The sequence below is a fragment of the Sphaeramia orbicularis genome, chromosome 21 (genome assembly GCF_902148855.1).
Source record: "Sphaeramia orbicularis chromosome 21, fSphaOr1.1, whole genome shotgun sequence".
Lineage (NCBI taxonomy): Eukaryota > Metazoa > Chordata > Actinopteri > Kurtiformes > Apogonidae > Sphaeramia > Sphaeramia orbicularis.
The window spans coordinates 55439343-55452146 of record NC_043977.1 but is presented as its reverse complement, the minus strand read 5'-3'; the positions used below and the strand labels follow the sequence as shown (position 1 = coordinate 55452146).

General features: G+C 43.9%; 1 protein-coding gene across 1 annotated transcript; it reads right to left on the bottom strand.

Moving 5' to 3' along the window:
• Positions 1–148: 148 nt before the first annotated feature.
• On the bottom strand, positions 149–9778 carry LOC115412080 (scavenger receptor cysteine-rich type 1 protein M130-like; the record flags this gene model as incomplete). The annotated part of the gene is made up of 9 exons (XM_030124373.1): positions 9693–9778; positions 5595–5637; positions 5349–5500; positions 4915–5209; positions 4260–4398; positions 1945–2070; positions 1084–1392; positions 709–1014; positions 149–201 (listed from the first exon to the last, which is right to left on the bottom strand). Coding segments are annotated over exons 1-9 (1509 nt in total), but the record flags the coding sequence as incomplete, so codon positions are not given.
• Positions 9779–12804: the final 3026 nt, after the last annotated feature.

The following is a 12804-nucleotide window of genomic DNA, read 5'->3' as shown; positions in this document are numbered from 1 at the left end:
AGTGGGCGGAGTGATTGACGGCCGGCAGGGTGAGGTTCAGCGGCTTCTTGGTGTCGGAGATCAGCTGGAAGGAGCCTCCTGGGTACTGTGGTCGGACGGAGCACGTGACGGTGAAGTCGGAGCCCACCAGCACCCGGAACCCCTGCTGGTAGACCTCAAAGACCCCGTCAGACAGGGAGATGTTGGGCTGAGGCAGCAGATCTGTCCACACACAGAGACATGATTGGACCAAGCAGCACACATGAGCACAAACAAGCAGTCAGAGAATCCATCCTCCTCAGAGACACAGATGGATCTGATCCACAGGAGTTTGGGATGGGATGAACACTGACCAATGAAAACAGGAGGAATGGGTCATTTAGAGCACAGCTGACCTTCAAAGGCATTATGGGTAAAAAAGGACACACATGTGGTGGTTTTACAGTCTCACATGTCAACATTTGGTCCTTTTGTCCTAAAGTAGACTAATGGGAAATCTGTTTGTGTTTTCAGCCTCATCTGGTCCAAATGAAGACGTTCATTTGGGATCTGGACGTTCCAAAGGTCAAAGGTCAATATTTGACACATTTGACAGAAAAAACAATGAACGGAGACAAAATAATCAACTGATGAAATGAAAAGATTGATTAGATGTAACTTTAAACGTCAGAGTCAGAACCATCTGGTCACTGAGAATTCAGTTCAGACACAGTTTGTGTCCGTTTGTACCTGAACACACCACGTCCACAGCAGATTTTTCATAAACTGGATCAAATAGTTTAACACAGTCCCTCAGTCCAGTTGTCAGCTTTACACAACGAACTGAGACCCCCCACACAGTTCTGTCTGTAGAATCATCTGTTGTGTTGACTGAAACAGCTGATCCACAGTCCAGATGTTGACACACAGCAGATCCAGACTCCAGGTCCCAGTCTTTATACTGGTCTTCTACTGGTCTCCAGTGTCCCTGGTGTTGGATCTCCAAAGTACCAGCACAGCGGCTCGGCTGTCCCACCAACCTGACCCCACCTGGATCTGAGCAGAGACACAAAGACATGAGTCACACAAACACACTGTCATATGAAAGCCACGCCCCCTGGGTACCTGAACAGGTGAGTCCAGCAGCTGATCCAGGTGAGCAGGTCTTCCCAGCTGAGCTGGACCTTCTACAGTCCAGGACTGCGGACTCATTTCCTTCACACTGGAGCTCACTGGTCCAGACTGGAGCCTCCCCCTCTCCATAGAGCGCCCCCTGGAGGAGCCCAGGAGCCCCACAGCCCAGCTCCCTACAGACCACCTGGGTATCATTAAGGTCCAAATCCTCTTCACACACTGAGGACCAGGACTGGTTGGACCGGACCTCCAGTCTGCCTGAACACAGACTGTAACCATGGACCAGTCTGACAGAGTCTGTGGACCCACAACAACACACAGACATGTTTAAAGACACAAAAGCCCCTGGACAGACGGCAGTGTGAGGGTGGACTCTGTCAAAGCCTCCTGTCAGTCATTAGTGACACAGGAACTAAACTGGACTCATGGACCAGTTCAAGCAGAAACACAACGTCCTCAAAGAAAACAGCAGAACACAGAACACACCAATAAAAGGCCCTTTAGTGTTGAATGTGGAGCTGAAGGACACAGTGAGTGTGTGCTGTTGTTGACCTGGATTCCAACAGAGGGCGCTGTCTACATTCAGACTGGACTCAAACAGGCCTCAGGTCCACTCTGTGGATCCTCAGTCACAGGTTAGCGCTCTGACAGAATCAGGACCATCATCAGTAGACTTACCTGAACAGGTGAGGGACAGGATGGGGCCTCTGGTGTCAGTATCTGCTGACACACAGTCCATCAGTGGAGATGTAGAGAAAAGACAGTTGGAGCTGATGGACCACTTAAAATCAGATGAACCAGTTTGTCTCCCAGAAACAGCAGATCCACAGTCCAGTCGACGACATATGACATCTGCTGCCTTCAGGGTCCAGAGGTCATAATAAGACCTATATCCCACATCTCTCCATTCTCCATTATGTTTGATCTGTACTTTACCGTTACAGCGACTGGCTCCTCCCACCAGTCTGACATCATCAGGATCTGATCAAATACAAGTGACAGATAAATGAGCTCAAAGTGAGTGAACTGATGTCAGCTGGTGTCAGTCAAAGCTCCGCCCACCTGTGCAGGTAAGGTCCACAGCTGTTCCAGATGAGCAGGTCTGTGCCCCTGAGCTTCCACAGTCCAGCAGAGCAGACTCATGGCCTTCACAGGTGAACGTCTGCCCCACAGGAGCCTCCGCTGCTCCAGAGAGTGCCCCCTGGAGGAGCCCAGGAGCCCCACAGCCCAGCTCCCTACAGACCACCTGGGCACCATGAAGGTCCAAGTGTCCTTCACACACTGAGGACCAGGACTGGTTAGACCGGACCTCCAGTCTGCCTGAACACAGACTGGACCCATGGACCAGTGTGACAGAGTCTGTGGACACAGATGGAAGAAGACTGGAATAAGACTAGAGTCTGAAGTGGACTCTGAGGGACTCTAGTGGACTCACATTCATATGTCTTTGTTTCTTCTGTGTGACATGATGTTCAATCAGCTGTTTGCTTGTGGACGTGGATATTATTGATTGATTGATTGTATTGATCAGTTTGTGTGAATTCACATTAAATCTGAGTTGAAGTCTTGGACCGACCAGGATCTGAGAGTCCACAGAGTCTGGAGCCCACAGTGACAGTGGAAGGGTTAGGGTTCAGTGTTCATGCTCTTACCTGAACAACTCAGCTCCAGGGATGAAGGGAGAATTTCTTCAGATTTAAAACAGTCCCTCAGTTCAGATTCATCATGGTCTGGTCTGATCCACCAACTATCTCTATCTGAATCACTGTCTCTTTCTGTCACTGAAACTGCAGATCCACAGTCCAGTTCTGCACAAATTCTGTTTCCTAACTTCCTGTGCCAGTATAACCCACTCACTGGTTTCCAGTTTTCATCCCGTCGTTTCATCTCCAGGTCACCATGACAACGACTGGCTCCTCCCACCAACCTGAAGTGGACAGACTCTGTAGAAATAAGACAGACCAGTCAGAGTCCAGTCCAGAACCACAACACCCCATGTGGACCACATGGACTGGATTATTGAGCACATATGGTTTCCATGTGTGAACAGTGTTTTCAGTCCCACTGACAGATTTTGTGTCCAAACGGACTCAGTTCATCCCTCATATATTCAGTCAGTGAACTGAAGGGCTCAGTCTGCTCCTGTTTGTCAGTGTTTCCTTCACTTGTGGATCTTTAAAGCCACACTTGTCCAATTGTTACGCCCTGGCCTAGGGGTTTACCAAGGTGAACATAATATGCTCTACTTTGTCCCCTCCCAGCTCCCAAGCACACACGTCAGTCACAAACTAAAGTTCACAAGATTTATTATTTTGCAACTAAAGGAGAGTTAGGGGAGGGCACGGCTAAAACAACAAACAAAATATCTTCTTCGGAGTTCAAACTAAATTACCTAGACCAAAATAAATGCAAGAAATAAAATACAGCAAACTAACCTAAATTCCCTAATAAAAACAGGAGAAAACGTGAAAATAAAAGAGCCGTCCTCCCCTACCAGGAAAAGGATCGAATTTACAAAACATCTATTTACAACTACATACAATCGAATTATCACAGGAACACACGAAGACTGACAGTCACACGCGAAGGAGCACGGTTGGAAGCTGGCAGGAGGCAAGAGAGAGAGCGAACTGGAGATCCAGGGCCATTTTTAAAGGGGCCGGGCAGTCACGCTCCACCAATCAGCTTCCTGCTAAACAAACACACAAAAAGGCCACAGCACACCTACAGGACGGGGGAGAACACACACTAAACAGAAACATACACATGAACACAAATGGCCAAATTATGACCCAGGGTCATAACACCCCCCCACCTAAGTTTTAACATTTCTGCCCCTCAGCAAATGTTTAAAACCTAACATCCGACACGTGACAAAGTATCGGCAACAATATTATTAACTCCTCTACGGTGCTGGATCTCAAGGCTGAAGTCTTATAATAACAGTGACCAGTGCATGAGGCGCTGGTTGTGATTTCACATCCTGGAGAGGAACACTAAAGGGTTGTGACCAGTGAAAACCCTAACAGGAGACACACTGGACCCAACATATACCGCGAAGTGTTGGGGAGCCCACAACAAGGCTAAGGCTTCCTTTTCAACAGTGCTGTAATGCATTTGGTGCTTGTTAAACTTCCTGGAGAAGTAGCACACAGGATGGTCAACACTATGCTCATCCTCCTGCAGCAGCACTGCTCCGGCACCAAAAGCGCTGGCATCCACCTCCAGTTTGAAGGGCCATGAAAAATCTGGTGCAGCCAGAACAGGAGCGCTGCAGAGAAGCGCCTTCACAGACTCAAAGGCCTCCTGACACACAGAAGACCACACAAAAGAACAACAGGGACTGACTAAACTAGTCAAAGGAGCAACCACACTTGAAAAATTTTTACAAAACCCTCTGTAACATCCACACATGCCCAGAAACCTGCGGAGCTGTCGTCTGGTTTCTGGCACAGAGAAATCTAAGACTGCCTGAACTTTCGTCGCCAGAGGGTGCACTTGTCCCTGCCCCACCTGCTTTCCCAGATACGTGACTACAGCTTTACCAAACTCACATTTGGCCAAGTTTAACCTTAGATTAGCCCCTTCTAACCTAAGAAAAACCTCTTTCAGAGTGCATATGTGTTCAGACCAGGTAGACGAATAAATCACAATATCATCTAAGTACGCTTCACAGTTTTTTATCCCAGAAAGGACTCTGTTCATTAATCGTTGGAATGTAGCAGGCGTGTTCCTTAACCCAAAAGGCATCACGGTGTACTGGAGAAACTGATCAGGTGTGACAAAAGCAAAAATCTCTGATGTACGAGGCGTAAGGGGTACCTGCCTGTATCCCTTTAAGAGGTCCAACTTAGTGACGTACATAGCTGAACCCACTCGGTCTACACAGTCATCAATACGCGGGAGGGGAAACGAATCTGGTTTGGTGATGGCGTTAACTTTACGATAGTCATTGCAGAATCGTGGGGTCTGATCAGGCTTAGGTACAAGGAGAGATGGAGAACTCCATGGACTGGAAGTGGGTACAGTGAAACCATGATCCAGGAGGTACTTCACCTCAGTGTTGATCAAGGCCCGCTTAGTCGGGTTTACACGATACGCGTGTTGTTTAATGGGCCTGTGGTCACCAACATCAACATCATGCTGTATCACTGTGGTCTGAGTGGGCTTGTCCCCAAACAGACACACGTCTTTGGATAAGCCTGCAGACGTCTTTTTTGTTTCCTTCAGGCAGATAGGACAGATGCTCCTCTAACTTCTCCAGTATTTTGGAGTTCTCTAAATGAGCACACGGAACAGAGACACGCTGTCCACTTAAACTGTCCTCCTCAGGACTGTAAGACGAGTGGACACACTCACAACAGGGGTGACGCAGGACACCAGGGCGCAGCTGTCTTCTCTGCGCCATCTGCAAGGACATAAGACTTCAACATATTTATATGGCAAACTCGTGACTTTTTCCTTCTATCTGGTGTTTTAATTCCATAATCAGTGTCACTCACTTTCCGCTCCACCTTATAAGGACCAGAAAACCTTGCGTGGAGACTAGAACCCACAACAGGTAATGATACAAGCACCAGATCACCTGACTGAAACTGACGATTACGTGCACACTTATCATAATTCTGTTTCATTTTAGACTGAAACAGGAACAGGAGCTGAGCGTGCTCAGTGGAGCTTCTGTAAACCCATTCTTCCTGAATCCTCTGCATTGGCTCCAGTTTGTTCAGATGAAAACCACCTGAACCAGGATGTTCAGCTTCAGCCCAGTTCACATCCCTCCTTTGTGCATTTCTTACCTGTTGAAGTGCTGTTGTTTTCAGACAGGAGCCCTGCAGGAAAAACACAAAGGACAGCCATGAAAACAGGACAAGACTGGGATTAGAACTCAAACATGTCCACATGAGGAACCAAACAGGAAACTGACGCTGATCAGGTTGGATCCAAATCTGTCTGAACTGTGTTTGTGCTTTGACTTTGACAAACGGCGTCTAAATACCAAAGCAGCACATGAGACACAGATGAAGGTTCAAATACAAATATATGACATGATTGAACAGCAGCAGATGAACGACGACAAGATGAAACTGACACATTTAGGTTGAGCAGGATCAGTCAAACTGGAGGAATCATGAATGAATCGACTGAAATCGACTCAGACTGAATTAAACTGATTATTGTTCAGTTTGTGTTTGATGGTTGAATTAAAAACCCATTGATCCAGAGCTGATCTGTAGTTATTAAACTCATATATTAATCATTTGAATCCAAATGTTGAGTTGAACAGGTTCTGTCAGTGGATTGTGTAACAGCAGCTGATGGACAGACTGTGGAACCAATCACAGAGCTGGAATCAGAAGTTTCTGTGACAAACAGGAAGTGAAGCAGTAAAGTTGGTTTAGACTGAGGCCGGCGGTAGGCATGGGCGGGGCTGGGCTCAGCCCACCCAATTCTCTGTCTTGCCCCCCCCCAATCAAAAGTTAAGGGAAAACGTTTATCCAACAGACTCCACTACTGTTGGGTCTTATTTGTGATAGGGTTTATGTTGTTGGTTATTTACTTACTGGAAGTTCTTATCGAGTTGTGTCAAGTTTCGGGAATAGTGGTATAAATTTTATTGCACTGGATTTTTGTGATATGCCCGGAGGACTTTGTCTGTACCACCTGCTTTTTCAAGATTGAGAAGTGATAAGCGTCAGGAACAATGGGATTTGTACTGACCCTTCTTTGCTTACTGACTATGTGTAACTGTAGGATGAGTATATCTAACACTGTGTTGAACCAGTGTGATTTTACTCATGAGCACACTTGTACTAGTGCTGCTGTCCAACTGGCGCAGCTGCCAGTCCATTTGGATCAGAACATGAGCTTATCATCCAACTGGCCCAGAGACTTACCTAAACTTCAATGTCTTCTAGCCTTGTACAATCACTTCATGGTCCATGAGAGATCTTGCCTAGTTTCAACTCACCAAATGCCAGTTTCATCATGTAATGATACAAGGCCCCGACTGTTGATTGTATTACTGTTGCTGTTGTCTGGTAATATACAGCCTAACCCTGGTCCAGAGTTGCAGGATGTTCAGACCCCATCCGATTTTAAATCCCTGTCTGGTCTGAAATTTATTCATCTTAATGTGCGCAGTTTATTGTCCAAGATGGACATGGTCAGGATTTGGACTAAATCAACAGATCCAGATATCATGGTTATTTCTGAAACCTGGTTGACACAATCCACAACTGATGAGGATATTAACATAAAAGGTTACAATGTTTATCGTGCTGACAGGCCTAAGAAAGGAGGTGGTGTTGCTATTTATGTTAAAACCAAATTCGATGCCTCTGTAATTCTGTCCGAGTCCATCTGTAAACAGCTGGAATTCTTGGCACTGAACGTGGAAATTTATAAGGGTCTTTGTGTAACTGTGGTTGGGTGTTACAGACCTCCATCTGCCTCCAAGGAGACATTAGACTCCTTAAAGCATCTTTTGTCAAAATTGAATTATAGTGAAGTTGTTATAGCTGGCGATTTAAATTGGGACTGGCTTAAAAAAGCCTCTGCTGAATTTAAGTCCTTTTGTGATTCCATTAATCTGACCCAGCTGGTTCACTCACCCACCCGGTTGAACCCTAAGGATCCTGAGAGGTCCACGCTGATTGATTTAATTTTGACAAATGTCCCACATAAATTCTCTTCTCTGGGTGTCTTCTGCAATGACTTAAGTGACCACTGTGTTGTCGCTGCGATTAGAAGCGCCAAGGTGCAAAAATCCAAACCCCGTAAAATTTTTAAGAGGAACCTTAAACACTTCAATGAGCAAGTTTACTTCCATGATTTGAGTAATGCTGATTGGATGAAGATTTGATTAATCCCTGATGTAGAGATAGCGTGGGCATTCTTCAGGGACACTTTCATGCAGATTGTGAATAGACACGCCCCCTTTAAGAAGTACAGAGTAAAGGGCCGTGAAAACCCTTGGTTTTCTCCTGACCTGGCTGATAAGATTCATGAGTGCAACCTGGCCTGGGCCAAGGCTAGGAGAACTGGCTCTATGTCTGATTGGACTGTCTTCCGTCACCTTAGAAACAAATGCTCCACTTTGATAAAAAATGCCAAATCGGGATATTATCTGTCACTCACTACTGACAATCTAAATAACCCTCAGAAATTTTGGAAAGTTATTAAATCACTTTCTGTAAGTAAAAGTGCCCAGACTCTCCCAACCTATGTTTTAAAGGACTCTGTTCCAGTTTATGACGGACAGGAGATTTTAAATTGTTTTAATAAGCATTTTATATCATCTGGCTCTTTGTTTGACTCGGTGGGAGCTGCTGCTGTGGAACCTTACACCCACTTCCCAGTATATACTGGTGAGCCTTTTAATTTCTTACCCTTTTCTACTCAGGAAGTTCTTAAAGCTCTTAAAGCATTGGACCCCAGAAAACCTTCTGGACCTGACCTAATGGATCCTTATTTTTTAAAGTTGGCAGCAGACTTTATAGCGGAGCCTCTGACAATTCTTTTTAACCTTACAGTGGTAAAAAATGAAATTCCCTCTGTGTGGAAATCTGCATTTGTTCTTCCCTTACTGAAAGGGGGTGACCCGGCGGTTTTAACTAATTACAGACCGATATTGAATTTGTCGGTACTAGCCAAAATTCTTGAAGCTCTTGTGAATGAGCAGTTAAAGGAGTTTTTATATTCTAATGATATCTTATCAGAATATCAGTCAGGTTTCCGAAAAAAACACAGTACTGTCACTGCCGCAGTGAAAGTGACAAATGACATCAGAGTTGCGCTTGATAAGAAACAGCACTGTGCGTCACTTTTTATTGATTTGGCCAAAGCATTTGACACAGTTGACCACAATATTTTTAAAACTTAAACTCTGTCAATCAGGACTCTCACAGGATGCAGTTGGTTGGTTTTCAAACTACCTGAGTGACCAGACTCAGTGCATCAAATTTACTGGCCAGTGTTCTGACTTTGTTGCTGTCCACAAGGGGGTGCCACAGGGCTCTGTATTAGGTCCCCTCTTATTTATTATTTATATTAATGACCTGGGCATGCATACGCCAGGTGCTAATTTGCATTTTTATGCAGATGATACAATTATATACTGCTTTGGATCAACTCTTGTCCAGGCGATTGAATCCCTGCAGAAAGCCTTTGTTGCTGTCCAGTATTCATTAATTCAACTGAAACTGGTCCTCAATGCAGACAAGACTAAACTTATGTTGTTTTCCAATTCAAGGACACCTCCGCAAACATTACCCTCAGTGACCACTCTGGAAGGAAATGTAATTGAGGTGGTCCACACATATAAATACCTGGGGGTTTTAATTGACAACTCCCTCACTTTCAAGCCACATGTGGAAAACCTTGTGGTGAAATTGAGGCTAAAGTTGGGATTTTATTTTCGTAACAAATTGTGTTTTTCTTTTAAAGTAAAAAAGCGTCTTGTTGCTGCGACTTTTTTATCAGTATTGGACTACGGAGATCTTTTATACATGAATGCTTCTGCTCAGTGCCTCCAGAAGGTTGACAGTGTCTACCATGCTTCCTTGAGGTTTATCACCAACTGTAAAGCATCAACTCACCACTGTGAGCTGTATTCGCGGGTAGGATGGCCTGCTCTGACCACCTGAAGGACCAACCACTGGTACTTGTTTATATACAAGGCCATACTTGGCCTCTTGCCTGGCTACATCTGTTCCTTAATTGACAAGAGAAATTCTGAAAATTATTCTCTTCGAACAAATGAGTGCATTCTGCTGTCTGTTCCATTTGCCCACACAGAAATGGGTAAAAAGGCTTTTAGTTGTTCTGCACCTCATGTATGGAATCAGTTACAGAAAGACTGGAAACTAACTGAGTTGATTTCCTTGAGCACTTTTAAGTCCAAATTGAGAGTTCTTGAGGCCAATTCCATATCTTGCACCTGCTTTTCTTAAACTGCCTGTACATGCAATTTTTATCATCTGTTTTTGTCGAGTGTGTGTGTATGTTGTATGTATTTTTGTAACTATGTGTTGCATTGCTGCTGCCTATCTTGGCCAGGACAACCTTGTAAAAGAGGTTCTTAATCTCAATGGGACATTTCCTGGTTAAATAAAGGTTAAATAAATAAAAAAAATTCCATCAGTGATTGGTTGTCATTATTGTTTTGTATTTCCTGAGCGCTTCATTGGCTCATACAGCAGCTCACTGTCTGTGGTCCGTTTCTGAGCTGGGGTTTCTATTTAATACCACGGTTCTCTCTATGGCAGTTTCACTGTATCTGTGACTTTTTGATGTGCTCTTGGGCTCTGGGCTCCTGCAGAGCAGCTGGCCCACTGCAGTCCCATCACCTTATGTACACACACACTGACTAAAGCAGCACCATAAAACACACACACAGTCTCTCAATCGTCGTCCAACGAAGAGACAAAAACTGAGTGAGGTGCAAATGATCTGTGACTAAATTCTATTAATTCTTCTAATAGTTTAGTTCTGTTGGTTTAGATGGATATAGTTCTACTGACATTTGAGTCTAAAGTTCAGGGTTTTAGATGAAAAAAGAAAAATGTGTTTTCTTTGTCATTTGTCACTTTTCAGATTGAATTTGAATCAGACTTTTTTGGTTTGTGAAATATGAACAAATGTGATTTGTTTCTTTTATTCGACCTTTTTAGTTTCAGTTGTTTGTGTGGTTGTTCTATTTGTGCCACTTTTATGTCTGAGTTTGAACTACTGTAAACTGCCTTCTGTTTGGAGAAATTCTGGCCACAGTGAGAATAATTCATTTTATTAGTATTAGTTTTCATTCTTTTATTTTTCAAGCTCAGCCAATGAAAAGAAATATGCACAAAGGACTTTTAAGATCATTTTAATTTTATTTTGAAGAATAATCTATTATAACAGATAACAGTAATGTGTTATCTGGACAAACCAGCCAAGGTGCCCACCTGTTCTTTCAACAGCCCACCCTAATATGACAGGATAGGACCGGCCCTGGTGGAGACTCCTCATGTACTGGTTTGTGTTGAGAGGAAACACAAAGGCCCAAATCCATTTCACCCCTTGGCCCCTCCCCCTTAGTGCTCCCCCTGTATTTTGCATGTTCAGGTGAAGGGGCAGGGGTGTCCCAATTTTCAGTGAGTCAGAGGGGAGGGGCTAAGGGGGAAGGCTGTCAAACTCATTTCAGTTCAGTGCCACATTCAGCTAAATTGGATCTGCAGTGGGCCGAACCAGTAAAATAATAACATAATAATATATAAATAATGACAACTCCAAATTTTCTCTATATTTTGCAGTGAAAAAAGTCAAATTAAACAATGAAAATGTTTACACCTACAAACTATCCTTTCAAACAATGTGAATTACTTGAACAAACTGAAAAAATAAGTGTAATTTTAACAATATTCTGCCTCAGTTTATCATTTCCACATGTTCATTATAACGTACAGATCACAGTGGATCTGAAACTCAAAAATAATATCATAATAACCTATAAATAATGAAAACACCATTTTTTTTCTTTTTCTTTAAATTATGAAAATGTTTACATTAACAAACTATCCTTAAACAAAAATATGAATAACTTGAACAAAATGAAGAAATGAAGAAAATTAAGTGCAATTGTAACAATTTTCTGCCTGTTACTAAATGTTTTCTGCATTTGTATGAATGATAAGTCATGGCATAATATTGATAAAACTGTGCTTTTATTTCTGAACAAATTCCATTTTTTTTCCAGGTTATTCACATCCTTTTTGTTTGGATAGTTTGTAAATGTAAATATTGGCATAATTGAACATTATATTTTGCACTAAAACAATTTGGAGTTGTCATTATTTACTGGTTATCATGCTATTATTGTACTGGTCCAGCCCACTTCAAATTAAATTGGGCTGAATGTGGAAGAAAATGAGTTTGACACCCTGATCTAGGGGTTAAGGAGACGGAAACTTAAAAAGACAACCAACAGATAGAACTCCCAAATAACACCAGCGAGAGAGAAGAGAGGAGGAGAGAGAGAGACGCGAGAGAGAGAGAGACTGAGAGAGGAGAGGGATGAGAGAGAGAGAGAGAGAGGAGAGAGCGACAACCAGAAAAGCCATGAAAGAGCACAGACGAGAGAGGAGAAAGCGAGAGAAAGAGAGCGGAGAGAGGCGAGAAAGCGATGAGGAAGAGCAGCGTAGTAGATAGCGAGCAACAGAGAGAGAGAGAGAGAGCAGATGAGAGAAAGCAACAGAGAGAGAGAGAGAGAGAGAGAGCAGATGAGAGAGAGAGAAAGAGAGAGAGAGCAGACGAGAGCGAGCAACAGAGAGAGAGAGAGAGAGAGAGAGCAGACGAGAGCGAGAGCGAGAGCAGACAAGAGCAAGCAAGAGAGAGAGAGAGAAAGCAGACGACAGTGAGCAACAGAGAGAGCGAGAGAGAGAGAGAGAGAGAGAGAGAGAGAGAGAGAGAGAGCCAGGGACCCGCCTTCAGCTTTGAAGAACTCGCACCGTCGGGTTCAGCCAATCAGAGCCTGAACAGACACAATCGTTCACAGGTGTCAAACATGCGGCCTGGGGGCCAAATCCGGCCCACTGAAGGGTCCAGTCCGACCCCTTTGGATGAACTGGTGAAACATAAATATTACACTAAGATATTAACAATCATTTTAGTTCAGGTTTAATATTCAGACCAATTCAGTCTCATAATAAACTAAAAATACTCACAACTCCA